Source organism: Sturnira hondurensis, unplaced genomic scaffold, assembly GCF_014824575.4.
Source record: "Sturnira hondurensis isolate 20B ecotype Veracruz unplaced genomic scaffold, ASM1482457v3 Scaffold0014430, whole genome shotgun sequence".
NCBI classification, from domain to species: domain Eukaryota; kingdom Metazoa; phylum Chordata; class Mammalia; order Chiroptera; family Phyllostomidae; genus Sturnira; species Sturnira hondurensis.
The window spans coordinates 2,141,198-2,168,580 of NW_028087061.1; the positions used below are offsets into that span (position 1 = coordinate 2,141,198).

At 43.2% G+C, this 27,383-nt stretch overlaps 1 protein-coding gene across 1 annotated transcript; it reads left to right on the forward strand.

Moving 5' to 3' along the window:
• The first annotated feature begins 330 nt into the window (after nt 1-330).
• Nucleotides 331-26,030, forward strand: PXT1 (peroxisomal testis enriched protein 1). Its single transcript, XM_037063256.1, has 3 exons — nt 331-507; nt 17,813-17,943; nt 25,558-26,030. Exons 1-3 carry the CDS (start codon nt 336-338, stop codon nt 25,660-25,662), a joined length of 408 nt encoding a protein of 135 aa, XP_036919151.1. The 5' UTR covers nt 331-335; the 3' UTR covers nt 25,663-26,030.
• Nucleotides 26,031-27,383: the final 1,353 nt, after the last annotated feature.

Sequence of the window (27,383 nt, forward strand, 5' to 3'; positions counted from 1 at the left end):
TACACTAGTTTGTCTCTCTTTTCTTACGGGTACTAATTTGACAGTTCCGTTTAGGGTATGTGGCTATTGAAGAGATGAAGGAAAGCTGCTGGGTGATGAGGCTGTGGGATAGTGTAGCAGATCTAAGATCTAAACAACATAGAGAGATGTTTATGTAAGTTGAACAAAGCCTTAGAGATCACCCTGTTCCATCTTCCACCCAAATCCACAACCCTTTCATGAATGGAAGAAAGGTTGCTTGCATTGTTAGAACATTGATATTTGCCTAACACACCCAATAATACTGAGAGATGAGGGAAATCTTCTGAAAATATATTTTTCAACAGGGAAAAAACATGAAGAAGAAAAAAAGTAATACAATTGTTTGTGAACCTAAAGAACTCCTGAACTTCTCTTCCAAAGTAACAAATTGTTGCAAATCACTGTGGGTGAAATACAGTTTTCAGAAGGTGTACATGACCAGACTTGCCGGCAACCAGCCAGTTGCAGCCATGTCAAGGAACCCAGGTAAGATTTGTACTGAATGAAAAGAAATGTTCTTCTTAGCATGTATTTTTTCTTGGTATCGAGTACACAAACTTGGGCACTGAATAAATTACTTAAACATTAACTGTAAGAGGTTAGTGGTAAATCTATTAATCAAAGTTCCATATGCTAAAAATCTAAAACTGACTTTGTTTTTTGCTTCATGGTATTAAATTTCTTAGTTTCTATTAGCAACTTAAATAGGTAAAATCTAAGAAAAAGGTGTCTTTAAATTTGACCTGACAATGCATTCTTAAGGTAGGAAAAATTCATTTTAGATTCCTTCTTCATTTTGCCAGTACAGGAAACAATTGAAGGAAAGATAAACTTGAAATTCTGTTTTGCAAAAATGTATGATTTCTAAATGTCTGACTGTTGAAAAATTAGTCTTACGTTTTGAAGAGCATTATGGGGTTTTAGACTTATAGATTAAAATATGCTAGACATATAAAACGGTATTATTAAAACTAATCTTAAACTCTTCTCCAACTTTAAAACAATCACATGCTACTGAGAAAGTGGAAATTTCAAGCATTGTGTCTGGTCACCATACCAAAGATGGCATCCATTTTCCAGAAAAAACTCAATTGACTTAGCTATTGAATTTTCACCTGTGTAGGTGTCAAAAATTCTCAGAGCCTGAGATTCTGTCACCTGTGAATAACATATATTTTTAATTGAGATGTACACTATACACATGCACAATAAAATTCAACCTTTTAAAGAGCACAATGCAGTAGTTTGCAGTATATTTACAAAGTTGTTCAGCCATTACTATTTTAGAACTTATATTTTACTGCAAACCTTTTCCAGTATGTTTTCACACTCCCTGTACCGCTTGATCCTCTGTGAAGCTGATGTCCAGAGGTGCTCTGTGGGCGGTTGCCTCGTTTACTCAAAGTGCTTTTCCAATTTCACCTCAAAAGGAGAAACGGTGAAGTAATAATGCCACTACCTGTGGTTTATACAGTTAACAGCCTACAACCTAATCTACACATTTGTTTTCGTGCCTAGAACTGTCGTTTTTACGCCATATGCAAAATCCTATTTGTGACGGGTATTTTAGCCTGGGGGGCCACTAGTGTGCAGACGGCCACTAGTGTGCGGCTCCCTCGGTTTAGAGGTGGGAGCACACTCTAGCCTCCCACTTTCTTTGCACACTCTTTGGCTCAGAAGGCAGCAGCGCGGTTCTCCCTCACGTTTTATGACAACGCTGAAGAAATGTGGGCTGTGCAGACTGAAAGAGGGACTGTGAGAAGGACACGGAGTTGTTATTCCGGCGTGGAGAACGCTGAAGCTAGGTTAATCAGAGGCGCCCTGCAGTGTATTCCCCGTACCGAGTTTTCGGACCTCCCACTCNTGCCTAGAACTGTCGTTTTTACGCCATATGCAAAATCCTATTTGTGACGGGTATTTTAGCCTGGGGGGCCACTAGTGTGCAGACGGCCACTAGTGTGCGGCTCCCTCGGTTTAGAGGTGGGAGCACACTCTAGCCTCCCACTTTCTTTGCACACTCTTTGGCTCAGAAGGCAGCAGCGCGGTTCTCCCTCACGTTTTATGACAACGCTGAAGAAATGTGGGCTGTGCAGACTGAAAGAGGGACTGTGAGAAAGACACGGAGTTGTTATTCCGGCGTGGAGAACGCTGAAGCTAGGTTAATCGGAGGCGCCCTGCAGTGTACTCCCCGTACCGAGTTTTCGGACCTCCCACTCCCATGGGTGTCTGGAAGCAGAAACGCGCCGCTGCAGGCGCGGGAGACGGCCTACGCATGCACGCCCTCCCCATTGGCCGCAGCACATCCATGTGACCTCTTCGCCACCCAGTGGTCTGGGAGCGCGCATTTTCCCCGAAGGAACTGACTCAGGGCTGCACCACTGGAAAAGCAAAGCAGCGGGAGGGGAGTGGTTTAGTGGATTAAGTGCGGGGCTGAGAACCAAAGGGTCGCAGGTTCGGTTCCCAGTCAGGGCACACGTCAGGGTACATACCTGGGTTGCGGGCGAGGTCCCCAGTAGGGGGCCCCTGAGTGGCAACTACACAGTGATGTTTTCCTCTCTCCCTCCCTTTCCCTCTCTCTAAAAATAAATAACACCTTAATTAAAAAACAAGTTCAAGTACTGCCCATAAAACTCTTGAGAAACTGAAACTGATTATGGAGAAGGCCCGGTATCTTTCCTCCCAGTGGGACCTGGCAGAGTGGAATCACTAGCCAACAAGTGGGAAGTGGCTTGCTGATGCCAAAATTCATTTATTACTTTGGGGAAGTTTACATGTAGGAACAACTGTGGGGAAAAAAGAAAACAGAATTTTTGTATAGGGAACTAAAGCCAATTTTTCTTAGAAAAGTTGAGGGGGTGGATAGAATCTTGGAAAGTCCAGAGAAACCATCCTAACTGTCATTTAAGGGAAATTAGAAACTCTTGGGAAAACAAAGATGAGTAAAAACAAAACGACCTTGCCCACTACTAAAAATGTAATAATTATTGATAGGAAAGGGAAGAAGTTCAAAAAATCTATATTTCAATATATTTTTAGGTGTGTCTGTATATAACAAGCATAAATGTAATCTAGTGTTGTAGAGGTCTGAAGAGAGTCTAATGATTTAGCTGCTTTCTTCCCTTGAGAGTACCCGGATGCTTATTTTTCCTTTTTTTTTTTTCTTTTTCTTTTAAGGCTTACCAACTCTCCATGCCCTCCTCCAGGAAACAGCTTCCTTATTCTTACTTACACTGGCGTAGTATTTCATTGTGTGGGTACACCATCGTTTATTTAAATAGTTTCCTATCGATGTATCTTTTGGTTGTTTCCCATCACATAATATTGAAACCAATCCTACAACAAATAACCTTGATTTGTAAAATTTGGTAAATAGATAGGTTGCCCTCTAGAGGTTTTGTATGAATTTATATTCTCACCTCCAATTGTGAGAGTATCTTCAGGTTTTTGATAAGGTTCTATACCAAGAGTTCAAAACATGTGAATGTTGTTGCTGTTTTACAGCTTTAAATAACGGAGAGCTGTCTTCCAAACAAACTGAAAGGTAGAGCTGTCCTTAAACTAAGAGGGTAGCCAACGTTTTCACCTAACCCTCTCTTTCCTGTTTCATTCTCTCCACGCTCTCCTGCAACTGCATCTTTCCGATCACAATCAACAACATCTGTTGAGCACCTTCTATGTGCAGAGCACTGAGCCAGGGCCCAGAGTGATGAAATAGATACATGACCTCAAGCGTTTCATTGTTTAGTTGGTCAAGCATAATAAATAGTTACTATGTTGAGTTCCAGAATGCAAAACACACCTCTTGTTTTCAGTACACTCAGTCGAGTTCTTTCCTTCTCTGCACCTCTTGTAATCTGTCTTCCTAACGGGAGACTTCCTGAAGTCTAGTCATACTAGACTTTATATTTCCCAGGAGACCATGAGTTAATTAGTTAAAGAGCTTCGAATCTCATTATGCAGTTGATTGGCACAGGCAGCGATGGCCCTAAACGCTTTTTGAAGTAAGTGACATTTGTTTGGAGGGTCTCCCCACTTGGTTCTCTTTTCTTCTCTACGGCATCTTCTCTCCTGAGTGAGCGCTCAGCCCTCACAGGTGCCCTCACTTTTTCTTAGGTTATTGTCAAATAATCCTTGCTGGAGTTTGAACTAATCATTGATGTTATTTCAAAATGGCTTGGGGCAAGGCTGCAATTTTGATCAAAGGCTCATATATTTCACTTACTGGTTAAGCAGCCTGTTTAGGTGCTTACCCTTGGCCGAGGTGAATTAACGCATTGAGACCTTGCCCCTTCCTGCCCCGTTCTATCCTCTCCCTCCTACTCTTCACTGTGTTGTGTGGCCTGGAGCCCTGGGACCATTCTCCTCAGAGCTCTTAACTTTGAGACTCAGCTGGCAGCCCTGGCTCAGTGGCATCTTGTGGTAGGAGAGGGGTGCTGGGGAATGGTTTTCCCTTAGGTGCTCTTCCCATTGTCTTCTCCGTCAGCTTGCAGCCTGGCTGCCCAGTTGTGAAAGGTTGTTTTCCCAAGTGTATCGCCCTTGCCTAAGTGGCTGCCCTTTCCACTCAGGCTGCAATGGTTCTTGCTAGTTGTCCGATGTATTTAAAAGTGTGGATTCAGGTGATGCTGATGCTTTTTTGTTGCATTAAAAAATTTTAATCAGCCCTGGCTGACATGGCTGGCGAACCAGGAAGTTGCCGGTTCGATTCCCCATATAGGGTGAATGCCTGGGGTTGCAGGTCCTCAGTGGGTCCATGTGAGAGGCAGCCACACATTGATGTTTCTCTTAGTCTCTTTTTTCCTACCCTCCTCTCTCTAAAAATAAGTAAATAAAATCTTTTTTAAAAAGTTTATCAAAACAACTTACATGTTTATGGAAAGACATCTAGTACTGGAAAGCTTATGGTGAAAAGGACTAAAGCAGTGCCTGACACACAGAAGGCCTTCAACAAATATTTGTTGAATAAATGAATGAATAAATACGAAGTTAGTATTCAGCCTCTCCATTTCACCTCTACCCCGTCCTGCAGCCCCATTCCCAAAAACATCGCCAACTCTTTAATTGGTGATGTTTTCCACTTTCCTGGATCGGTGATTCTCAATGCTGGCTGCATGGTAGAAGCACCCTAAAGAACTTAAACACACACACACACAAAACCTATTTGTTGTTTTATTTCCAAATCAAGAAAATTCTTTTTCATTTTTTTAGGTCTCTAAACTGATAGTCATATACAGACAGAGTTGGGAACAACTGTTTTATTTCCCTCTGTCTTCATTCATTTATGCCATCCATTGATTCCTTGACATGATAGATGAGGTTTAGTCCATAACACACTGTCTCTTTTCATGATTGATAGTTAAACTATTATTTTAGTACTTCTGTTTTATTTAAAACAAATAATTTAAATGCCTATTTCTTATTTTTTATATTTTCAGCAATATCAGATGACTCAGCATTTTATCAGATAAAGCTACTAACTTCCCTGATTTCTTCTCACTCAGCCTTCCACACCCTGCTATTTGACTTGTATATCTTTTTATTTTTCTGTGGCCAAAGTTGTTAATATGTACACTTAAAAAATTATTTATTTAAGCCCTGGCTGGCGTAGCTCAGTGGATTCAGCATGGGTGGTGGAGCAAAGGGTTGCTGGTTCAGTTCCCCGTCAGGGCACATGCCTGGGCTGTGGGCCAGGTCCCCAGTAGGGGTCGTACAAGAGGCAACCACACATTGATGTTTCTTTCCCTCTTTCTCCTTTTCTTTTTCTCTCTCTGAAAAATGAATGAATAAAATCTTTTTAAAAATTACTTATTTATTTATCCTCACCCAAGGACATACTTAATTGAGTTTAGAGAGAAAGGAAGGGAGAGAGAGAGAGAGAAACATCTATTGATTGCCAATCAGGGACAGAACCCACAACCCAGGCATGTGCCCTGACTGGGAATCGAACCCACAACCCTTCAGTATGTGGGACAATGCCCAACCAACTGAGCCACACTAACCAAGGCTACATTCTTTTTTTTTTAATTGATTTTTGGAGAGAGAGAGGTAGAGAAAGAGAAATGTGGATTTATTATTTCACCTATTTATGTCTTCATTGGTTAATTCTTGTATGTGCCCTGAAGGAGGATTGAACCTGCAACCTGTGTGTGTAGGGATGATGCTCTAACCAACTGAGCTACCTGGCCAGGTAGTTACCTGTAAAAATATTTACATTTTTACCTCCAGCCACAACCAATACTTTCATACTTTGTCCATCAGTTGATTCTGAAGTTAAAAACCAACAACCCTGGTTTTCGTTATTGTATCTATGTAAATACTATCTAACACCAAGTCCAGTAGTAGTAGCTAAGACATATAATGTAGGGCTTTTTGTGTACTAGGTACTTTGTTTAGGACCCTTACCAGTTGGAAAGTGAAGGCACATGAAGGTCAAATACATTTTTTATCTCTCTCTTTTTAAAGATTTTATTTATTTTTACTTTTAGACAGGGGAAGGGAAGGAGAGAGAGAGAGAAACATCAATGTATGGTTGCCTCTCATGCACCCCCTACTGGGGACTGGCCTGAAACCCAGGCATTGCCCTGACTGGGAATTGTGCCAGAGACCTTTTGGTTCGCAGGTCAGCACTCAGTCCATTGAGTCACACCAGCCAAGGCTCTTTTTTTTTTAAGGTGTTGATAGTTGTCATCAGCTCCTATTATACAACTCTCATCAGCTTTCTTTTCTTCGAATTTTTGTTAGTGACTAATTTCAGCCATTTCATTCCTTGCTGCCTCAGCAGATGACCTCATTTTCTGCCCCATGTACGAAGATGTCATCACAGGCAAACACCTGAATCTCCTTTCCCTTTGCTGCAGACTTCCTTATGTGAGAATCACAACTTATATCCTTCTATTCCATCTCGAGGGAAGGGGAGATGGCCTTCCTGTCAAAGCTCATCCTTCCACCTATTTTCTTTCTTGTTCCTCCTAAACCTCTGAGACTTTGCCCCAACAATTTGACCTACACTGTTGTCTACTTTCTATTACTCCTAATTTCGCTCCTCAGCCTACACACCTGCTCAAGACTCTCAACTCAGAAAATTCCTTCAACACACCTCCTCTTCTTGCTCCTTACTGCCTTTCTCTCTCATTCCTCCATCAGGATACCTCTTGGAAGAGGAGTCTGTACTTACCAATGCCAAAACTAGTCTGGCAGCTCAAATTCACACTTCATTGGCCTGCAAACTTTCTTTTTTAAAAATATATTTTATTGGCATTATGCTGAGCAAAATAAGCCAGGCAGTGAAAGACAAATACCATATGATATCACCGTTAACAGGAATCTAAACAACAAAACAAACAAGCAAGCAAAATATGACCAATGGCACTCAAATACGGAACAAGCTGACAGGGTCCAGAGGGGAGAGGGGAGAGAATCATAGGGGAAAAGGGGATGGACTCACATGAACAAGTATAAAGGACACGTGGACAATAACTAAGGGTGGGGGGCGGAAATGGGAGGGAGGTGGGGAGCATGGGGCAGGGGGCGGGCAGGGCTGGGAATACAAGACAGAAAGCTGTACTTGAACAAGAATTAAATAAAAAAATTATAAAAAATATATTTTATTGATTATGCCATTATAGTTGTCCCATTCCCCCTTCACTCCCCTCCACCCTGCATACCCCTCCCCCATCATTCCCTCCCCTTTAGTTTATGTCCATGTGTCACAAGTTCTTTAGATTCTGTATTCCAATACTATTCTTGCCCTCCCCACTATTTTTTACCTACCGTCTATGCTACTTATTTTCTGTATTTTCTTATTTTCTGTATTTTGTGTACTAGGTACTTTGTTTAGGACCCTTACCAGTTGGAAAGTGAAGGCACATGAAGGTCAAATACATTTTTTATCTCTCTCTTTTTAAAGATTTATCTCTCTCTCTTCTCCTCCTCCCACTCCCCTGTTGCTAACCCTCCATGTGATCTTAATTTCTATGGTTCCACTCCCGATCTAGCTGTCCTTTTAGTTTGCTTTTGTTTTAGGCGTGGTTGTTAATAATTGTGAGTTTGCTGTCCTTTCACTGTTCATATTTTTCATCTTCTTTTTCTTATATAAGTCCCTTTAACTGTCATATAATAAGGGCTTGGTGATGATGAACTCCTTGAACTTGACCTTGTCTGAGAAGTGCTTTATCTGCCCTTCCATTCTAAAAGTGCTTTATCTGCCCTTCCACTAAATGAAAGCTTGGCTGAATAGAACAATATTGGATGTAGGTCTTTGGATTTCATGAGTCAGAATAGTTATTTCCAGCCCCTTCTTGCCTGTCAGGTCTCTTTTGAGAAATCAGCTGACAGTCTGATGGGAACTCCCTTGTAGGCGACTGTCCCCTTATCTCTTGCTGCTTCTAGAATTCTCTCCTTCATTTTAATCTTGGCTAATTTAATTATGATGTGCCCTGGTGTGTTCCTCCTTGGGTCCAACTTCTTTGATACTCTCTGAGCTCCCTGGATTTCCTGGAAGTCTATTTCCTTTGCCAGATTGGGGAAGTTCTCCTTCATTATTTGTTCAAATAAGTTTTCCACTCATGGCTGTTTCTTTTCCCCTTCTGGTACTCCTATAATTCAGATGTTGGAACATTTAAAGGTGTCCTGGAGGTTCCTAAACCTCTCCTCTTTTTAAAAAAATTTTGTTTCTTCATTCTTTTCTGTTTGGTCATTTTTTTCTTCCTTTGGGTCCACTTGATTGATTTCAGTCCATTTTGTTTCCATCACTATTGGTTCCCTGTGCATTTTGCTTCATTTCACTTAGTGTGGCTTTCATTTTTTTTTAATCTAATTTGTGACTAAAATCAACCAGTTCTGTTAGCATCCTGATCACCAGTATTTTGAACTGTGCATCTGATAGGTTGGCTATCTCTTAGTGGTTTAGGAGTATTGGCTCTGGGGCTTTGAGCTGTTCTTCTGCTTGAGCCATAATATTTGTCTGTTTGTGTCTGTTCCATATGAGAGGCAGAGCCTTACATGCTCACCAGGGCGGGGCAGCTCAGGTTGCTGGGTTGTGATGCTGTATGTGGGGGGTGGGGTCAGAGAGGGAGCAGTGACGTTTTTTCCTCGCTCTCTCTCGGATCTCGGTCCCCTCTGCCGCTTCCTGCAAGCCAATTGGGCCCTTCTGGTGCTGGTTCCCGGGTGGGTGGGCTTATGTGCTTTCTAGGACCCTGTGGGTCTCTCCAATGAACTCTCTGTGAGCCTGGGAGCCTCTCCCGGTACCTTGATCCCGGAAAGTTTTTCCAGTTGGTGCTTTTAGGCTTTAATTCCCATTGCTGGGGCCGTGGGTTGCGTGGTCTGTCTCACTGCTCGTTTTTTTTGCCTGGTTTATCTGCGCGCGAACATGTGACCGTGGCCAGTCAGCCACCTTGCGCCCTTGCTGGGTCCGCCCATTGCCACCCCTAGGATCCGCCAACTGCCGGTTCAGCCGCTTTTTCCTGCTGCAGCCCCTCGCTGCCAGCTGCCGACTTCGCCCCTCTTACCGATCTGGATGAATGGTTCGTTGTTGTCTTTGGTACAGTTCAATTTTCTGTCTGTTTTTGTTGTATTTTTGTTTCTAAATCTTTGTTGTTCTTAAACTTGATTGTGCGAGGAGGCATAGTATTTTCACCTACGCCTCCATCTTGGCTGGAAGTCTGCAAACTTTCTTTTATCTTTACTACATTCTCTTTTGTTATACTTCAATCCTGGGTGATACCAGCAGTCTTTTTTAAAAGGCCAATTTGTCCCTGCTAAAAGATTTGGAGGCTTCCTGAGATGATTAGTAGTTCTGCTAAATTTAAGCAAAGTATTTTGAAATTGTTATTCTGATTAGGTGTTGTTAGGAATTGAACATTCAGCTGCAACATGTTTGATTGATTATGAGAGAAGCAACTTTGAGATGAGGCCACTACTGTTGATTTTGTATTTAAAATATTTAAATAATCAAATTGATTACATTTAAAGCACTGGCTAATGCCCCGAAGTCCTCCTAAAAGAAGCCACTTTCCTCAACTAAAAGAAGTCACATGACTTTGAGAAGAAGCCTTGAGTTTTTTTTCTTTTTTCCCCCTCCCCTCCCCTCCCCTTCCCTTTCTTTCTTTTCTTTTTTTTTAAATTTGTCTCTGGAAAACAAAGCCATGTGTTTTCCAATCTGGAAGAAGATGATGGTCCAGGATGTGGAGAGGCCAAGACGTGTAGTACCCTCATCGTCATTTTTGTCTACCTGTTGTATTAGTATTCCAAAAATAAAAAATTGTGCAAACTCCCGGAAATGCTTTAGGGTTTAGAGGTAGTGGCTATCAGAAATAAAGACTGTATGGTCCTGGCTGGGTAGCTCAGTTTGTTAGAGTGTTGTCCTGAAACACCAAAGTTGTATGTTCAATCTCCAGTCAGGGCACATACAAGAATCAACCAATGAAGGCATAAATAAGTGGAACAACAAATTGATGTTTCTCTTTGTGTGTCTGTCTCTATCTCTCTAATCATTTTTTTAAAGACTATTTGTACTAGAATGATTTTCCCTGAGAATAATTACCTCCCAGTGATGATACAAGGATTTAAGTTGCAATAGGTTAAAATTATTTCTAGTCATATAGTTGAAGTACTGCAAAGTTTAGCCCTTGCTGGTGTGGCTCAGTGAATTGAGTACGGGCCTGTGAACCAAAGGGTCGCTGGTTCGATTTCCCAGTCAGGACACAAGCCTGGTTGCAGGTCAGGTCCCCAGTTGGGGGCGTGTGTGAGAAGCAACCACACTTTGATGTTTTTCTCTCTTTCTTTCTCCCTCCCTTCCCCTCTCTCAAAAAATAAATAAATAAAATATATTTTTTAAAAAGTACTGCAAAGTTTAACACAGAGGAATATCATTTTAGAAAAAAACCATAAAACAATTCCTTCAGTTTAAACTTACGCCACATTTTCATTTGCTTCACATGTGGACCATACACTTCCTATATGACCTTTTACTGTTTTCTGGACTTTCTCTTTGCCTTTTCTCCCCTCCCCCACATGCTTTGTAGTTTCCCCAAATTTTCAACCATACCGTCTCTTCTATCAAATCTCCCTATCACCGGGGGCTTCCCATCTGCAGGTGTTGTCTTGCCCAGTCTAGTTACTCTGCAGGCATCACCATTCTGGGACTTCCCTTCGCGGGATTTGGATCCACCTTTTGCTAAGTCTTCTGTCTTTTGTCTTGGTTTAGTCATACTCTGTAGTAAACTCTTTCTTACTGTCCTGCTTCCCCAAGAGACTTCCTAAGAAATTGTGTGTGGAAGAAAAATTTCTTCTTGCACATCTGCAAATAACTTTATTCGTATCTCACATGTTATTGAGAGTTTAGCTAGGCATAGAATTCTACTCTGAAAATGATTTTTAGAGGATATTAATTGTTTGGCTGTCTTCTAGGATCCATTGTTGATGGGAAGGTAGCTGCCCACTAATCTGTGTTTCTCTTTGGAGATTTTTAGCTTCTCCATATACTTGGTGTTTTGAAATTTCAGTATGTTCTACAGGTGAAGTTTCTATTTCCCCATTTGTTGTCCTGAGCATTTGGTGGGGGCTTTTTCTTTTCTTTTCTTTCTTTTTTCCCTCCCCCCTTCCCTCCCTTCCTCCCTCCCTTCCTTCCTTTCCTCCTTTTGTGGGACTCTAATCTGAAGTTTGATGTATTTCAGCTCTGGGAAGCTGTCTTAGACAGTTTGTTCTGATAATTTCCTCTATTTCTCTCTTTCTGGGTTGCCCATTAATCAGACATGTTCTTTCCATATTGGCACTGTACATCATTGTCTTTTTTCTCCTGTTTTTCAACTTCTGATGTTTTTTCTGAGTGATTTCTTTGACTTTAGTTTTCCAGAACATCAGTTGTGTTTTTAATTTTGGAAATTATATATTTTAAATCTGAAAGAATTTGTTCCAGGATTATTGTTTTTCACAGAGCATCCTCTTTTATTTCATGGATGTGATATTTCCTTAAATCTCTCTAAATATATACTTTAGAATTTGCACACATTCTTTTCTGTTCTCTGAATTATGTCTGTTTTCTCCCATCCAAGTACTAACCAGGCCCCACCCTGCTTAGCTTCCAAGATCAGACGAGATCGGGCGCATTCAGGGTGGTGTGGCCGTAGACTGTCTGTTTTCTTTAGGACTACTGTTTTACTTGTTTATCTGGTATTTCTTACTCTGTGGTTCTTACCAATTGCCTGGTGATACTTTGTAATTTTAAAGAAACATGGGCAGGGTACCTGAGGAGGTGTGCGGCTGCTGTTAACTGAGTATGACTGATTGTTTTTCCGGGTGGCACAGTGGCCAACATGTACAATCTGTTTACCCATGTTCTGGGCACTGTCCTGTGCAGGTTAAATATATTAACTCAATCATCTCAACAACCCCTGTGCCAGGCAGTTACTGTGGTATTTCATTAAGTTTAATATTCATCAACTGTAAGACATACCATTATTTTGTTTACTACTAAAAAGGTAAATGATGCTATTGAACTATGATATATCACAGATTATAAATCACATTCTGATTTTGGAGGCATTAAAAAATCTTAGAATTCATGAAATAATACATTACTATTTACATTTTACAGTTGGCAACTGAGGCATAGAGAGATTAAATAACTTGCCCCAGTTTACATAGTTCTATTTGTAGTGAATTTTACATTTGAACTGAAGTGATGTGGCTTCAGAATTCACCACTGTGCCGAACTGCCTCTCCAGGGCTTCCTGGTGAGCAGGGACTCAGATGGAGCGCCTGGTGCACCTGAGTGCTCTGAGTTGGGGGAGGGGAGGCTTGGGGAGATGAGTTAGGGAGTGAACTTTCTGGCCCCAGATTCCTCAAATACCAGAACAAAGAGACATATAACCTGAGGCACCAGCATTTGTAAAGAAGCTTTAGCTTCCTCCATAAGATTTGCTGTCTTCCATTAGAGAACAGTGTGGTCTGGGTTTTATTGATTGATTCATTCATTGCCTGATATCTGTGCTCAGTGTAGGGGCTGTGATGTCAGCGGCACCAAGCTCTGCAGTTGCTTCCCCATCAGATGTCCAGTCAGTGGCGTCTCCTCCTTCCAGCCTCGGGGTCTTACGGGCTTCTATAGGCTTCTAGTCTCAGTGGTAGGTTCTCTGCCTGGCTCCTTTGCTCCTGTCTTGTCTCATCTCCTTTGTGCCTTTTGCAAACGTGTACAGCTCTCTCATCTGCTGTTGGCCTTGCTTTCCATTCTCTGCATTGTTGTGGTTTTATTCTTTTTCATACTTTACTGTTTGGTGGGGTTTGGGAGGGATTAGACGAAATGGAGAGGCCAACGAGCTCAGTCTTGAACCAGAAGCCCCTAGACCTTTATTTCTAGGGAGCACAGTCAAGATTATAGAAGGATGACCAAGGTCCCCACTGGGCCATTTAGACTATGGTTTGATTTTCAGAACTCTGCATGGATATGTACACATTCAGACAACTTTCCAGCATAAAACAAGATACTTGTTTCCTTCAGATATTAAAAATTCAATACTTGAAAAGTAATAGAGTTTTGTTTTTTAATTTTACTCATTTTAATGATTTTATCGCAAGACTTCTCACTTCAGTATATTATCACTTTAGAATTTTGATTTAATAATTTATTTCCTGTTATAATATGGTGGCATAGCTACCATATTTTGCTGTGCAGAATGCTCACTTTTTTGCCCAAATTTTTGAGGGGAAAATAAGAATGTGCATTATACATGGTATGTAATAATGATTACATACCTGAACTTGCAGGGTTCAGGTTCCAAGGCTGCTGTGAGGGCTAACCATCCACCCTCCTTTTTTTTTTTTTGAGTCTTGGTTTCTGAGCGTCTGCTCCTTTTCTCTCTATCAGCCAGCTTCCCCTGCCTCTCTTTTAACTGTTTCCTTCCCCTTCATAATTTTCACTTGCAAATGTAATAATGATTACATACCACGGGTATAATAATCCCACGTATAATGTGCAAGAATGTGGGTGCACATTGTACATAGCAAAATATGGTATTTTATTGTATAAATGTCTGTGGGACAGATATACCAGCCCTTCTTAGTCAGCAAACAATTCCATGTATAGGTTGAGTACAGGAGAGCTCAATCCATTTTGCATTCAACTTTTACTAGGAGTGGGTTAAGGACCAGAACAAAAATAGAAAACACTTGTATCAGGAACTTAATTTTTTTTAAAAAGACTTTATATATTTATTTTTGTTTTTATTTTTTATTTTTTTAGAGAGAGGGGAACGAAAGGAGAGAGGAAGAGAAACATTGGTATATGAGAGAAACATCAATTGGTTGCCTCTCACATCTCAATTTCGGATTTGGTCCATAAGCCAGGCATGTGTCCTGACTGGGAATTGAACTGGCGACCTTTCAGTTTGTGGGACAATGGCCAATTCACTGAGCCACACCAGTTGGGGCAGGAACTTAATTTTTTAATTTCACTTTCAGAGCCTCTCCTGAAGCTGATTTATAGTCAACACAATCTCCTGCACAATTTTACTGAGATGGACAGTTCTGAACAAAGATAGCTAGTTCTGAACAATGTAGCATTTATGATTATTTGCTTGGTTGCAGGGAAGAGAAAACTATTCAAGTTAACCCCAGAAAGCTGTAGTTTCTGGTGAGGACGCGTATGCAAAAGAACTGAAGTTGGACGGTTCAGGTTCCGAGGCCGCTGTGAGGGCTAACCACCCACCCTGCCTGCCTTTTTTTTTTTTTTTTTGAGTCTTGGTTTCTGAGTGTCTGCTCTGCTGCATTCTTCTCTATCAGCCAGCTTCCCCTGCCTCTCTTTTAACTGTTTCCTTCCTGGACTTCATAATTTTCACTTGCAAATGACTGACTTATTTTGAGCCTAACACAATTCTGTGGCATTCCTACTCCCACTGTTAACTCTTCTCTCAGTTTCCTGAGTCTTCACTGAACTGAGAGGAAGCTGACATTGAACAGAGAGAAAGGGACCCTGCTTCATATTGACCATAGGTTCTGAGTACCCAGCCAGCCACAGGATTATTGGTTCTTGGGTCAGGTGTCCACCTCTGATCCACTCAGCTGTGGCCTGGGGGTGGGGCCGGGCCCTGTAGGAAAGAACCGGATTGCTTAAGCAACAGGTCAGGTTCTCTTGGAAGGGGGTGTAAGCAAGTCAGACAATGACTGGCATCTTCCATACAGGGATCCTTGGGTGTGTTGCAGGATTCTGGATCAGCAGCAGCAGTACACGCTCACGGAGTTATATTCTGTATTCCGTAGTTAACCAAGTAACAATGTCCACTAAGGTTACGCATTTTAGAAGAAAATTTTCAACAAGATTTGAAAGACGGTTAGGAAACACCATTTTTCCTGATTCCACTTTTATCTCTCTATTCTCTCTGTCATTTTTGTGGGTGTTTATTCCTTGCCTACCTTGTTTACAGTGACCTTTATCTAGAAGTTCTGTCTTTAGCTATACAAACTGAAATATCTCATTCACTTTTCTGCATTTTTATTGAGTAAACAAATGAATAATGACTTTTCAATCTTTAAATTCTGACATCCCAAGCTTCAAATATTACCCAGATGCCCGCTAAGATGTCCTACAGGCACCTTAAATTAGTGAGTGAACTCAAATTTTGTTTTTTCTCTTTCAACTCATCTCCATGCCTGCCACGCCTGTCCTTCCCTGACCCCTGTTCTTTGCACAGGCTGATGGTGCCGTCACCCTTCCAGGCTGCAGGGTTGGAAAGGTAGGAGTTTCCCTCTCCCTCAGCTTTCTCATCTAATTTAGTACCCAATTCCAGAACATTCTGCTCCCTAAATATTTATAGAATCTGTTCTCACCGCTCCACCCCTGGAATAAAGCCGAAGTGAAGTGCAGCTTCATTTCAGACCTGGGTTTAAGCCCTGCCTCTCACACTCACCGACTTTCAATCCCCAGGCCATGCAAACATTTCATAAACCCCTGTCTTTACACTTGGCTGCAAGTGGGAGCCACCTGGGGAGCTTTAAAAAATATTGATGCTTGGTCCAACTCCCAGGAAAATGATTTCTCTGGAATGGGGTGAGGCTTGTGCATTGGGAGTTTTAAAAGCACCCCTGCCCCGACTCCTGCCAAGGACTCTAAGGTGGAGCCAAGACTGAAACGTATTCTCTAAACCACAGCTCTCTCATCTGTGATATGGAGGTAAAATGACCTCATGGGGGTCATTGTGAGGGAGTAGTCAGTAAAATAATGCATGGAGTGTGGGAAGCATGTTAGTTATTGTCAGGCAGCTCCTTATCATCCCTCCTCAGGACTTCGCAGTAGCTTCTAAATGTTTTCCTGCCTGTCTTACCATTCTCCACTCTGATCCCAGAAGGGAACAGCCAGGAAGCAAGTCTGACCATACCATTTCCTTCCTAAAACCCTCCGTTGGGTCTCCTGCTCCGCTGGGTAACGTCCAGGCCTCTGGCTGTGCCTTCACGACGTTGCTCTTGCCTGCTCCATTGGTCTTCCCATTGCTCCCTGCTTGTCAACACCACTTAGAGCTTGTGCACAAAACCTCTCTACCATCCCCATGCCTTTGCTCATGTGATCCTTCTGCCTGCAAAGTTCTGTTTGCCACTCCCTCCCAGCTGGCTCTGGCCCCCATCTCGGTCTTCCTCTCCTGGCTGACTCTTATTTATCCTTCATCCTTCTGGACTGGATTGCACTGTCATCCTCACTGGCATGTCTTCCCTGGCCTCTACGCAGGCCCTGTCCTTACTGTAGTGTGTTGAGTTGCAGTTCATCTCTCTTTCCCACTGGCCTCTTCAAAGACAGGGCTTGTTTTCTCAGCATAAAACCTGAAAAATCAAAGTCCTCAAATTTTATTGGAACCAAATAGGTTCAAAGCAAAACTTGCTGTACTTATGAAGCCATACACGTGTCTACTTTAGCCCAAATTGATTTCCTTCTCTGAATTCCTAAAGCACCTGGGCATTGTTTCATCCCTGCCCAGCGTGCTGTGAGCAACTTAAGGACAGGAATCATGTCTTTTTGCTTTTTAGGAGTTCCCCAAAGCACCCAGAACTGCAGTTCACTCATAGTGCTGCTTAAAAACACTCATTGGTTGCTGGAAGCAAATAGCATTTGGCAAAACTCATTCAAGGAAAGAAAGTTAAAAAAATGGAAAAATCAGCTTTAGTAAAGCTGTGGAGATCCATACCCATCCCACACAATGACTGGCAGTCACAGCCGGTTTCTGAGCACCTGAAATGTAGCCAGTGCAGTTAAAGAGCTGAACTTCAAGTTTTATTGAATTTTAATAAACTTTAAAAACAGATACTTAGTTTAGTTGTTGGAAGACTTTCAAGTATGTTTGGGACAACTTGAACATGAATCTACTTTTTAAAACATAAACTTTGTGAAATCTAAATACAGGTCAAGGTTTTCCAATGAAAAGTTAGCTTCTGAATTGAGATGTGCCATAAGACTAACTTAGCATTAGATTTTGAAGACTTAGGTATAATAAAAAGAATGCAAAACATATAAGTTATAATTTTATGGTGATTATATGTTGTCATGATAATGCTTTGTATAGATTGGCTTAAGTAAAATATATTACTAATTAACTTGATCTGATTTTATTGCTAGAATATTAAAAATTAGTACATACCTTGAACTATGTTTCTATTGAACAGAACTGACCTATTTCAAAGCAAGGCTTTTTTTTTTTTTGATAGCCATTATGACAATGGGTTTTCATTCTCTCATTGTCTAAGATGGATTTTAGTAGCTAGTGGTGAGGAACTTCACAGACAGTTAATGGAGTCTCTCTCTTGAACTCTTTTAATGCAGATCACGACCCTCCCTCTGAGCCCAAGGAAAACAGCATCGGCCAGAACCGTCACCAGGAGGAAATAATCCGCAAGTTGGCCATGCAGCTGAAAAACATTGGAGACAGCATCAACCACAGGATGGTTCCAGAGGTGAGATCTCCGTGTGTCCAGCAAGGGCCTGGCAGGCAGGGGAAAGAGCAGACAGAGCAATGGCTGCTAAGAGGCTGGGATGCCCAGGAATTAGCAGAACACGTGGATCAGTAATGTCCAGATCACCAAATATTAGCTCAGAAAGTTGTTAATTTGACACTGTTTGACCTCACACTTGTCACTCAGACTGTGGCTCATGGGCTGGGAGCCTCAGAATCACTTAGTAGCCAGTCAGGTATGCAGAATCCCTGTCCATGACACTGGAATCACAATCTTGTACCTTCTTACACATACCCCAGAGGGTATGTGCACACACTGAAGTGTGAGATTTCGCTCCACACCCTTACACTGGGATGCCTATGAGAATTACCTGTGGATTTTTAAGAATTACAGAGGCCTGGGCCCTGCCTTGAGAGGCTCTGATTTGACTGGCATGAGGTGTGTCCTGGGCATCAGGCACTTTACAAGCTCCCTGGGTGAATCCAATGCTCAGTCAAGGGGGACAACCCATGCCTTCGACTGTGGTAATCCTCCCGACCAACCAGAGGCACGGCCTGAGCCCACTCCCACTGATCCATGAGTTTCTCCTCATTATGATAAGAGATAACAAGGGAAAACAGGAAAGAGTAACGATTACTACTTGAACTGTTAGGGGTGATGAAATCCGTAGCCAACTTAGTTTTCCTCAGAGCAAGCGGTCGTCGGCAGCAGAGAGAGAATGATCCCGTGGGGCTCGGTGCAGGGGTGGGGGGGGTGGGGGGGGCTCGGTGCCGGGAAGGGGGGCTGCCCCTCAGGGCCCAGCCTCTGGCCCTTCCATTTGCCTCTCCCCGGAGGACGTCTGGCTCCTCACTGCTGCAGCCACCGCGCTGGCTTCAGGGAGTGCCACGTCTTCTTTCACGTTCTGGCCCAAATGTGGACAGTAAGCAACCTTTCCCTCAAGTAAAACATTGCCTGAGACAAAACATGAATGGCAGGTCCCAGCAACACCACTGAAAGCAGGAAGGAAACAAAGACCAAATAAATACACAATCAAATAAAACTTTTCACAGACCAATTTCTTTGGAACAATACTTACTGGACATCTGCTCTGTGGCAGGCTCAGTTCCAGCCATTGGTGCTGGAGGAGAGAGCAGGACAGACGATGAGGCTACTCTCATAGATGTCAAAGTCAAGGAGGGAGACAGACAGCGCAGCAGACGAACTGATAAATGATCTGGTCAGACGGGTCTCAAGCAGGAGTAGAAGCTACTGAGTGATGGAGATGGATTTTAGAGGGGCAGTCAGAGAAGGGATGTCCCTTGGGGAGGTGGTATTTGAGCGGACACTGGAAGTGAGGGAGCCAGGCATGAAATATGTGAGGGGAAGTGTGCTAGGCAGAGGGAACAGCGAGCACAAAACCCTTGATACAGGGACAGGCTCAAGGAACAGCAAGGAGGCCAGAATGGCTGGAGTGGAGGGAGGTAAGGTCTGGGAGTTGGCCTTGGTCTTAGAGGCAGTGTTCAGGTTTTATGCTAAATATAGGGAAACGTCTGGAGCAGGAGAGTGTCAGGAGCTGATTTACACTTAGATGGAGACTGGCGTGGTGCAGACAGTAGGCTGTATGCAGGGCTGGGGACGCAGGAGACCCTCCCAAAGGCTGAGACCATCGCATAGCAGTGGAGGTGGTAGGAAATGATCAGATTCAGGATGAATTTTAAAAGTAGAGCCTGCAGGACTGGCTGATAAGTTGGGTGTGCTGAGTGAAAGAAAAAGAATACGTTGACTCAGTGGTTTTGGCCTGAGCATCTGAATGGATGGTAGTACCATTTACTGAGATGGAGAAAACTGAAGAACAGAGTTGGGGGAAGCACAGAGTTCCATCTGGGAAATGCAAGTCTGAAGTTCCTATTAGATACACAGATTGAGATGATGTGAAGCTGAGTTGTAAGGACCAGACTGGAGTTAGAGGAGACACTGAAGCACGAGATAAGAATTTGGGTTATTCTGGCTGGTGTAGCTCAGTGTACTGAGCGCGGGCCTGAGAACCAGAGGATCGAGGTTCGATTCCCAGTCAGGGCACATGCTTGGGTTGCAGACTGGTTCCCTGCAGGCCAACTCTCAGCAGGGGATGCACGAAAGGCAACCAGACATTGATGTTTCTCTCCCTCTCCTTCCCCTCTAAAGATAAATAAATAAAATATTTTAAAAAAAAGAATTTGGGTTATAAAGTGTTGCTCTCTCCCTGGGCTCACAGGGTCAATAATGACCTTGCTCCTGGCCCAACTCTATTTGGTGGATAGACTAAAGCTATGTAATAACAGCTAGTGCTTACTGAGGGCTTGCTGTTTGCTAAGGGCCATGCTAAGGGTTTCACTTGCGTTATTTTATTTAATTCTTACAACGACCGGTGAAGCTGGGACTATGACTGTTCTCACAATTCAAATGAGGAAACTGATGACTTGGAGAAGTCAAGTAACTTCTCCTAAATCACACAGCTGGTAGGTTTCGGAATTAGGACCCAAACCCATGTCTGCTGGTTCCCAAACACACGCACGGCTCCAATACTGTCCACTCTTTGACTCTCTTTCTCCTGGGGGCACCCCAAGAGCCTGAGGCCCAGAGGGAGGTGCGTGTGCCTTCCTACCTGGATAAATTTTCTGTACAGGACCCCTTTCAGAGACCCCACCTGAAAGCCGTACCCTCTGGCCTCAATGGACAGCCACATCTGAGTCTACACTGGAAGCTTCACATACATAGAAGACATTCTTCCACAGGACTTACTGCTCCCTGAATCTTTGGCTATGGTGGGAGGGGCTAAATGTGCTGCTTTTAGGGCCCCAGTACTGGACCCAGAGCCTGACTCCCCACTATTTACTGTGTGAACTTGAGTGAGTTACTTAACCCTGGCTCTCCTCTGTAACACGGAGGTAATAACAGTACCTTCCGTACATGGCTGTTAGGAAAATTCAAGGAGAGAATCTACATAAATCACTCAGAACAGAGCCTGACCCACAGAAGAGGATCAATAAATGTTAGCTAAACCAAAAAAAATTGAATGTTTTTTGTCTTTGCCCTTTCAATATTTGGAGTTGAATATCTCTTTGCTATGTATCATTTCTTACAGCTTACTCACATTTATCACCTCCCCTCTAGGCTAATTTCTTCTGTAGGAAAGTTTTCACTTTTCATCCCAGGAAATTCTGAGTTCAACTTTCCTGTTGCTTCATCAGCTAATTCTGAATATCTATGGGTCTGGCTAATATTTTTCTCTGAAAAGGAGAGGCCAGAGTAGGACAAACCGCAAGCACTGGTTTCCGTCTGACCCAACCCCATCCAGAGGCCGCCGCCCCGTGGACGTCCTCATCCACTTTGCCTCCTTTCCTTTCTTTTCTTTGTCTTCTAAAGTTGTAATTTACTTCTAAGGCTTACATTTATCCCTGCAGCTGAATAAATCAACACTGAATGATATTGGCTTTTCTTTCTGTTTAAAAAAAAAATAACTTCGGGCCCTGGCTGGCGTAGCTCAGTGGATTGAGCACGGGCCTGCGAACCAGACGATCGAGGTTCGATTCCCAGTCAGGACACATGCCTGGGTTGCAAACCAGTTCCTTGCAGGCTAACTACCAGCAGGGGATGCACAAAAGGCAACCATACATTGATGTTTCTCTCCCTCTCTCCTTCCCCTCTATAAATAAATAAATAAAATCTTTAAAAAAAATAAAATAAAAATAAAAAAATAACTTCATTGAGAAATAAAATTGTCATACAATTCACCTGTTGAAAGTGTACAATTAATGCTTTTAGTGTATTCACAGAGTTGTATGACCATCATCACAATCAACGTTATGACATTTTTATCACCCCAGAAAGAAATCCCAAACCCAATTACAGGCCCTGCTCACTTCCCCGCCTTTTCCCTCCAGCCCCACCAGTCTACTTCCGGTCTCTGCGGGGTTGCCTGTTCTGGACATTCAGTATAAGTGCAATCACACAATATGTGGCCTTTGCAAATGGCTTCTTTCACTTAGCATACTGTTTTACTTTTCTTTTCAAAGTTATTTTTAGAGAGGAAGGGAGGGAGAAAGAGAGGGAGAGAAACATCAGTTGATGGCCTCTCACACATGCCTGGACTGGGGACAGAACCCGAAACCCAGGCATGCGCCCTGATGGGGAATTGAACCTGCGGCCTTTCACTCTGCGGAACGACACGGAGCCAACTGAGCCACACCGGTCAGAGCGACATAATATTTTTCAAAGTCCATTTATGTTGTAGCATGTCTGTATTTCATTTCTTTTTATTGCTTAATAACATCCCATCGTATGTACATTTCACATTTATTCATCAGTTGATGGATGTTTGGGTTGTTTCCACTTTGCTACGAGCATTTGTATACATATTTTTGTCTAGAATATGTTTTCAGTTCTTGTGGGTACATTCCTGGGCATGGAATTTACTGTGTTATGGGAGAACCCTGTGTTTGACTTTTGGAGGAACACCCAGACTGGTTCCCAGAGTGGCCGGCCTGCTTTCCCTCCCCGGCAGCAGCGTGCGAGGTTCCAGTCTCTCCACATTCTTGTCAACACTTGCTATTCACTGTCTGTTTGATCAGAGCCAGCCCAGGAGTTCGAGGGGGCATCTCCTTGCAGTGTGGACGCGCACTTCCCGGATGGCTAGAGCACATCTTTTCATGTGCTTCTTGGTCATTCGTGTATGTCTTTGGACCATGTTTATTCAGATCTTTTGCCCATTTAAAAGTGTTCTACTATTGAGTTGTAAGAGTTCTTTATATATTCCTGATGTAAGTTCCTTATGAGGAACATCATTTGCAACTATTGTCTTCCATTGTTTCCTTTTGACTTTCTAGATGGTATTCTTTGAAGCACAAAAGGTTTTAATTTGATGAAGTTCAATTTCTTTTTTTCTTCTGTTTCCAGTGCTTTTGGTGTCATGGGTAAGAAATCATTGCCTGAGCCAAAGTCATGAAGGTTTATACCTGCGTTTCCTTCTGAGAGACTTGTTGTTTCAGCTCTCGAAGTTAGGTCTTTGATCTATTTGGAGTTAATTTCGTATGTGATATGAGTTAAAAGTCCATCTTCAGTCTTTGCATGGGCAAGGTTGTCCCAGCACTGTTCATTGAAAAGGCTGTTCTTTCCCTGGTATTCACATCAAAGCTCGATGGACTGTAGGTGTGAGAGTTCGCTTCTGGACTCAGCTCTGTGGCATCAGTCTACATGTCTGTCCTTATGCCTGCCCTACCGCTTCCCGCAGCATTTTATAAAGCTGGCTTTGGCCTAGACTTTTAAAGGTATCTTGTCCAGTTCCACGAAATTGCCCTTTGGAACATTTTCAAATAGACCACATCATATTTAAAAAATAACTTTTGAAGTTTCTCCTAAGTCTGGCTCTAAAACGCTGAAAGCTTTACTCTGCTGCTTCAAGGCTTAAGTGGAGCAGCTTTAACAGAATTTCGGATCCAGCATGGTACATTTCTTTTCTGCGGAGTCATCATTTAGTTGCTCTTTGAACTCTGTTTAAGCACGTGGTCACCCTGATTCTCCAGGTCCCTCCCTGCTTTTGATACATTTAGGGAAACGTTTAGTTTTGCTCTTGAACCGCCCTGCAAGAGGCCCGCCGGGTCGCAGTGTTGTTTGCGGGACCAGTTGCCCTTGAGCTGCCCCACAGCTTCTTTCCAGTTCTCTTCACTGGAGCAAGGATTCTGTTTTTTCAAATAGGCCTGGTTCTCAAAATAATTTCCGTTTTGCTACTTAGTTATATGGGGTTTTGATTCAAGGACCTCATCTTTTTAAAAAAATTCAGGGCATGTCATTTTCCTAGATATAAAGTATGTTTTATAATAGTCTTCCCATCGCTTTCAGGATCTTAAATGTGTCTTTGAAAGTTTTCTCTGCAGGAAGGACTCTTTCCTTTTGGGTTCCGGAACCTGCCCCCTTCTTGTCTCTACAGGCCTGGGAGAGGCAGCAGTTCTGTGGGCACCCTCCCCGGGTATTGTGCCACCCCCCGTGGGCCCCTCCCCACTTTGTAGATAGTCCCTTTATTGGCCCTCCCCGAGTTTCCCTAATTTGAGTGTGCCATCTGTTTTCTTTGGAACCCTGACTAATACAGCAATGCATGGGGAACTTCTTAGTTTGTTAGAAAGAGGGGAGGGAAACCAATGTTTATTAAATAATTTCTTCCAGGTACTTTTTGAAAACACTCTCAGAGGGTAGAGGAAAACAGAACTTTCCCTTTAATTTAATTCTCCCAATAACTCTATCAGTTAGTGGTACAGGTATTTCAGGACATGCGGTTGAGGTTCAGAGAGGTTCGGTGACCTGTCCCAGGTTACTCAGCAACTAAGTGACAAAATTGGAGTTTAAATGTGCACCTGGACACACACTGTGGTTTATGAGCATCTGACTCCACGCTTGCTTTCTTGTCTGCCTTGCTGGAGGGGCAGTCGTTCAGTTTTCCTAACTGATATCAGTTATAAAAGGAAAAAAAAAATCCTTTAGTGATTCCCATTTACCGACAAGACAAAATCTAAATTCCTTAACCTGCTGCTAGTGATTCATCATTCCTTCGTTTATTGGGCTAGAGTTTAGTGAGTACCTGGCGTGTGTCGGGCTCTGCCCGCACTGGCCATGGCAGTGACCAAAAGGGACAAAACTCCTGATCTCATGCAGTTTATATTCGAAAAGGGAGACAAGCAATATATGAGTAAATAAGTATATAATTTATGAGGCAATCATAAATATTTTGGAGAAAAATAGAGCAAGGAAAGGGATGAGGATTTGCGATGTTGAGTAGAGGAGTCTAAGGGATGCCTTTGTTCGCTGAGAAGGTGGCCTCTGAGCAAACCCTGGCACAGCGTGGCAGGGAGTCGGCGATTTCTGGGGAAAGCAGTGGACACAGGCAGGTTTGAGGAACAGCCAGGAGGCCATCATGGCCACAGCTGAGTACGGGAGGAGGTAGTAAAAGATGGGGGCAGGCAGGCAGGTTGGCCGAAGATCAGGTGGCACCTTCAGATCCCCGTGAGGACTTCCCTTCTGAGTGAGGCCACTGGGGAGCGGTGAGCTGAGGGAGCCGCATTCCAAGTCTTCTGAGGCTGCTGTGTTGAGAACAGACTGTAGGAGGAGGGGCAGGGACCCCGAGAGCCCTTTGCGAAGGACCCTCAGGCTCCTTCTCCGGATGCTGCCATATAAACAGTGGGGTTTACTTATGGCTCCACACACCCGCTGTGCTCTTTCTCACCCCCAACTTTGCTCCTGCTCACTCCCCTCTCCACCCATCTAAGTCTCCTCAGTTCTTCCCGCGCCAAAGCTAACTTCCTTGCTTCTTTGACAAGGCCAAGAAAGTGCCTTGGGGAGGCGGGAGGAAGTGGTCATTAGCCCTGAAAAGAGGGTCCCCATTTGCCAACAGTTGAGATGGGAAAACACATCCAGAGGAAGACGTCCCAAGGCAGTGCTGAGGGTGTGGAAGTGACTGAACAGCCTGAGACGCTCCCCTTCAGCTCAGACAGCTCATAGTGCAGCCCAAGAAGCTTGTTTGGGGGCATCGATTGAATTAGTCCTGAATTTCCACTTTGGATCAATCTACTGCCTTTAAAAAAATACTGTCTCTGTCTTTTTGAACAGGATCTTCAAGGGGAAGGCAGAGATGCACTGGCTCATTTTGTCCTAGTTTTCTGCGGAGGAGCCCAGGTGTTGCTGCGCTTTCTCCGGAACCACCGTTTGATGTGAAAGGAAGGCACACCAAGTTCTGTTTTCCTTCTACCCTCAGAGAAACACGAATCCCACGGGCATAGATGGGAAGAAGACCCTTCCCCGTCTCCCTGTCTTTTTACTCGCCACTGTTGGTTTCTGCCTGGTTCCTTAGAGGACTGTGGACTCCCTGTCCATCTGTCTGTTCAGAGCAGCTGGCTCTGAGATGTCAGTGATTGCCTGGTGGTAGAGCCCAAGACGCACTTAGGACGCGCCGTGGATGGTCTCAGAGCTCCTTGTGAGGAAATCTTGCACATTTCCTTCCTCAAGGGAAACCTCACCCTCAAACCAGAGATCACAGAAATGGGTGTGTTCTCCTGGGCGCCTCCCCGGCCCCCAGCCACGCGCTGGCCCGGCTCTCAGTGCTCGGCCCAGATCCGCAGGGCCCCATTCTCCTTCCTTCCGGTCTACCTCCTATTCCCTCTCTCCCTGCTTGTAGAAGTATTACAGGTATTAAGAAAGTTTGTTATAATTTATACATTGTATATATGTTTGAGTTCTTTGTGAGAAAAGCGTTATTTAAAAATAAACCATTATTTTACTGAGCATGAAAACCTACGCATATGTCTTTTGTGAAGGAGGGATTCCACTTCCTCTTGCTCATGTGGGTTCACAATTTCATAGACGTACAGCGCATGTAGCCTCGCCTTTGTCCTTCCAAAGGGAAACATCCTCATTTCTTTGGTTGGCCTCATACAACACCTCTTATTTCCATCACCTCCCAAGTTTTGGCTTGCTGACATGAAACAGATATTAAACGTTTATTTTTTCTTTTAAAAAATTTGGAGCAAAATTTATTGATTTGAGGGAGAAAGAAATGGAGGTGGGGAGAGAAACATTCAATTGTTATTATTAACAAGTCAACGAATGCACTTATTAATGCATTCATTGGTTGATTCTTGTATGTGCCCTGACTGGGAATCGAACTTGCAACCTTGGAATATTGGGACGATACTCTAGCCAACTGAGCTGCCTGGCCAGAGCCTCTTTTTCCTTTCTTAATTCCTTCCTTCCTTCCTTCCCCCTCTCCCCCATCTTCCTTTTGAATAGGTATTTAATCATATGACATCAAAACAATTATTAAAAAATTTGCAATGAAAACTCTTGCTCTTATTTTCTATCTTAAATCCCAATTATGTCACTTACTATACATCCTACCAGAAGTGTCTTTGTGCAAATATGTATACACACACAAAAGGTAGTGTGTAATACTGCCGTTGGTGGTAATGCTGGATGAAGCCGGAACGCATTTGTCGCTTTGCTCGGTCCTGCTGTGCTGCCCCGCAGGGTCATACCACTTCCTCCGTCCAGTGAAGTGCTCTCGGCCTCTCCAACAGATCATGTTATTAAACTTTTGAATTTTTGTTAAGTTAATGGGTAAAAAATTGTATCTCAGCGTAACTTTGACTTGCACAGCTTTGACAATGATGAGTCTAAGCATCTTTTTCTAAGTTAGGGACCACTGGGCATTTTGTTTTATGTGAACTGCCTATTTATAGCCTTTGCTCATTTTTCTGTTGTATTTCTGGCCTTGTTCTTATTGGTTTTTAGGAGCTCATGATATATCAGTGCTAAGCCTTATTGTATTAATAACAGTAGCTCCACCCTCAACCTTTCTGTGGAAGGTTACTGGGGCTTCTTCCCCCCTTTTCTTCTGTGGCTATGTTGGTTTAGTGCTTACAGCCTCTCTCGGTTTCCTG

Bases quoted from the DNA above. Each gene is read 5' to 3' on its own strand.
- PXT1 (XM_037063256.1), top strand. From the start codon at position 336: ATGAAGAAGAAAAAAAGTAATACAATTGTTTGTGAACCTAAAGAACTC. The intron at 508-17,812 runs GTAAGATTTGTA...CTTTTAATGCAG, and splicing joins AGCCATGTCAAGGAACCCAG to ATCACGACCCTCCCTCTGAG. The intron at 17,944-25,557 runs GTGAGATCTCCG...CTTTTTGAACAG, and splicing joins ACCACAGGATGGTTCCAGAG to GATCTTCAAGGGGAAGGCAG.